Source organism: Phalaenopsis equestris, unplaced genomic scaffold (genome assembly GCF_001263595.1).
Source record: "Phalaenopsis equestris unplaced genomic scaffold, ASM126359v1 Scaffold001171, whole genome shotgun sequence".
NCBI classification, from domain to species: Eukaryota; Viridiplantae; Streptophyta; class Magnoliopsida; order Asparagales; family Orchidaceae; genus Phalaenopsis; species Phalaenopsis equestris.
This window is the reverse complement of record NW_018165610.1, coordinates 46158-50226: the sequence shown is the minus strand read 5'-3', so window position 1 is coordinate 50226 and position 4069 is coordinate 46158. Positions and strand designations below refer to the sequence as shown.

The window sequence follows — 4069 nt, the reverse complement described above, 5'->3', positions numbered from 1 at the left end:
GTACTGTTCCTATTAATATTTGTTGTTGATAAGATGTTAGGCTTGGACATCATGCGATCAATCAGTAGGCATGGACGATTATGGAACAAAGTTCCCTTCCTTTTGTCATGAAGGATTGTTCAACGAACTTGATGAAGTAGATTGATGGACGTAAACAAGCTCGGTCATAGAGCTCTTTGAGTGTGGGCAAGCTCGATAGAGGAGATCGAGAAACATGGGCAAACATGGTCGGAGAAGCTCGCATGAATAAAAAGTACTGATGATTTTAGTCGAAGGAGCTTGTGTATACACTGATAGGCACTGCAGAGAGATCGTGAAGTTATTCTGAGGTAAGTTTGATAGTTGTCACCTCCATCAGTATGACTAGTGTGTACGGTCGGTCGGATCAAGATCAGTGCTCCAAATGCGTCGTGAAATAGGCTCCATCCACTAGGCCCAAAGGGCTCATATATGTCAAGCTTTTGTGTTGTTCAAAGACTATTTTTGATGTATAGCATGCATAACTCGAATTTAATAATTTTAATAATATTGATATGAATCAATGATTTTACTATTATAATTAAAAATTACAATATAAAACCTTGGAGTGGAGCGGCCATTTCACCCTAAAAGTCGTCACTTTAGGCATCAACCTTTCTTGACAACTATAGATCGTTATTTTATATGGAAAAAAATAAGAAGCAGCCACTAACTATTCAATCACAATCCAAGTGGAATGATTTTATTGGATCTTTTCTTAATGAAGGAACCGCGTGCAATAAATATATAAACTAAATAATATTAACCGGCATTTACTTGCATACCACTTAATATAAATATGTAGGACATAAGTGGTTTCTATATAAATCTTCGTAATATTAAAATTGTGAAAAGTTTGTAATAACACAAAAAGAGTTATGCAACACATGGACAAGGTATGATAAGGAGATCAGAAAATATCTTATCAATATTTCGCAAACCTAAGAACTTAATAAGAGCACATTATCTTCAAGTAGGGCTCGTGTTCGGCTCGTTTATATTTCGATGTCAAAAGTGTGTTCGTTCTCGGCTAGTTTGCTTAGCGAGCCGAACACTAGCTGTTCACGAACAAAAAATCATTTTGACAACTATAATCATGTAGACATAAGATGTTAAGGATTGAGCCAATATTTAAAAATGATTGTTTATATTAAAATATCATTTGAATCTAATTTGATAATTTTTATTCTATTTTCTTAATTAATACTTTTAGTTGATTATAAATCTTTGTAGTCTTGTAATCAATTAATTTTTTTAAAAAATACTACTCATCAATATATATATATATATATATATAAAACATCTAATTGATGAATAATATTTCGAGCCAAAATGAGCCGAACACGAAAGAACTAATCTTCGTTCGCATTCAGCTCGTTAACTTAGCTAATGAACCGAACACGAGCTTCTTAACGAGCCGAAAACGAGCTGTTCGTGAATTTAATATTAAATAAAAATATTGTCCATTCTGCACTTAAATAATAAAAAAATAAGTTATAATTTATTATTATTTGTTTTTATTTAGTAACAGTTTAAAAAGTTTAAGGGGATAAAAATGTTAAAAAAGGGCTAAAGAGAAGTCGACAGACGGTTGTGGTCACTTGTTATAGGCAAGAGCCAAAAAAGCTTATACCCTGGTTGAAACGAATAGATGGGGGAGGAAACCATAAATGTAGACCAGTAACTAATATGCAAACTACGAGTTCGTGTATTAATTGACAATAATGAGCCGAATTTTGGCCTCATCGAAAATTGTTCCAACTCAAATTTCCTTGACATGAATCAATTTTATTTGTTATATGAGTCAATATTTGATTCACACCCAACTCAATTTGAGCCAACTCATCCCGAACTCTCCTCGTCTATTCCTTTCATTGACTGAGAGAGGGAAAGGAAGGAAATCAACAGTGATGAATAGTTATCAATTGTGTTTGTTTCATAAATAAATTCTCTTATTTATAGATGAGAGGATACATAATGATGATATTACATTTTTGTCCCTGTTTTAAAATGGTACATACTGAGGTTTTTATGATATTTTACATTTATGAGCATATTGTTAGCTATTTTCTGGCTCGACTGACTAAGCTTAATTTGCTTCAGATTGAAAAGATTGACTCGGCTGGTATAACTAGATTAGTCATCCATGTTGGGTCAGTCATCCAGGCGGGTTTGTCGTCTTTTTTTCTGGGTCGGTCATCCATATTGGGTCGTTTAGGTTCGGTATGTTGTCTAGAGTGGGCGGTCATCCGGGCTGGGTCGTTTAGGCTTGGTCATCATGGCTGGATTGTTCAACTTGAGCCGGTCATCTAGACTCGATCAATCATCCAAGCTAGATCGTCCATCTAAAATATTTAGTCAGATATATTTTTGTCATACATAAAGAGATATACGATGGTAACAATCAAAGAGGCAAATCATTGATGATATCAGTAACAATCAACCTTCATTCTTTCTATAATAATATATTTGTTTAAGGGATGACGATACTAAGTTTAATTCCGTTAAATTAGTTTTAAGAAAAAGATCATCCAGACTTTATTTAATTTTGGCTTAAAACTTTATTTATTTATTGTTTTATTTTTTATACCTTGAACAATTAAAAGCTTCATAAAAAGGGCACCAGTGCTCATCGTAGCCAAAATTAAGTACCCTTACTCTTTATCAAAATACCATGTCTTCCCACTACTCTTCACGCTCACCACTATCTAATATCTACACATTAAAAATTGAAAAAGATAATGCAATAAAAGGAAGTTTTACATGCATACCACTTAATCCTATGTATTTACACATCTAACACCAAAATTAAAATTTTTACATATACACCACTTTATATGCATGAAAAAAATGTATTAACATTTTAAGAGTTAAAATAAACATTTTTCATGTAATATGAGAGATTAACGCGGTATAGATGAAAAAAAGAAGTTTAGGTACTAGATATGTAAATACATAGAAGGAGTTTTATGTATGTAAATGCCCCCATGACTCTCGCTCTAAACCTTCTTCATCCACTCTCTCTCATCCTCTGCAAGAATGGAAGGTCTAATTCCATATGTCTTCAGAGCTTTCAAGAGGAAGAAGGCCCAGAGGTACTATACGCATCTCTCCTCCGGCGCACCAACGGCTAAACCGGAAGATGGCGTTCATCGCTACACCTTCGTTTCTCAAATAGAGGAGTTCAGAGATATCGAAGAAGAAGCGGCCTTTGGTCGCCACAGGAAGCATAGTTCGATGGAGGAATTTACAATTAAGCCCTCATCTCCTACTGAAGTACGCAGGTTTGGTAGCATGAGGTTCATTGGCTGCGTTGCAGGGATTTAAGTATTTAGTTTTTTTTTTTTTTTTTTTTTTTTTTATGAAAATTTGGAACTGTGAATGATAAACTTATTTAGCTTTGAAATTTAATTTGTGATTTGTGGTTTTGCAAAATAGTGTATAATTGAATTGGTTTTGTAATTTTATGGATGTTGGGGGGACTTATCTAACTACTTTTAGAATTTGTTTCTAAGATTTAGGTAAGGTTTAGTTCAAGGTAAGAATTCAATTTGAAGCTGATAATATGACCTTAATAGATAATTTTTACATGGGAAATTTATATGTACATCAAAATTCTTATGTATTTAGATGTTTAACAAATAAATTTCATATTTGCATTTATAACATTTGGGTTTCCTAAACATGATGAAAATGTGTATTTCCCTTTCAAAAAGTAGAAAATAAAAATATATTTCATGTGAAATTAAAAAAAAATTAAGTATTATGCATAGAAATGGAAAGTTTAGTGTTTGTTTGTGATCAATTTTTTTTTAAATTTTATTTTTATTTTTTAAAATATTTTTTATTATTGTAAAATATATATTTTACATATGTCAATTTTTTGTTTTTAAAGATAAATTTTAAGATTTTCGTGTACTTTAAAAAATAATCATATCTTAGTCAAATAGGGCAAATATATTTTAATTCAAATAAAAAAAACAAAACAGAATAAAAATAAAATAAAGATAAAAAGATAAATCCTAAAGGGTCCATATATGTTAGATATGTA

The 4069-nt window shown here is 31.8% G+C and overlaps 1 protein-coding gene across 1 annotated transcript; it reads left to right on the top strand.

Annotated features, from left to right (window-relative positions):
- Nucleotides 1-3006: 3006 nt before the first annotated feature.
- On the top strand, nucleotides 3007-3367 carry LOC110033402. The gene has a single exon (XM_020737370.1). It carries the CDS (start codon nucleotides 3058-3060, stop codon nucleotides 3343-3345), a length of 288 nt encoding a protein of 95 aa, XP_020593029.1. The 5' UTR covers nucleotides 3007-3057; the 3' UTR covers nucleotides 3346-3367.
- Nucleotides 3368-4069: the final 702 nt, after the last annotated feature.

Coding starts and splice junctions, on each gene's coding strand:
- LOC110033402 (XM_020737370.1), top strand. CDS start 3,058: ATGGAAGGTCTAATTCCATATGTCTTCAGAGCTTTCAAGAGGAAGAAG.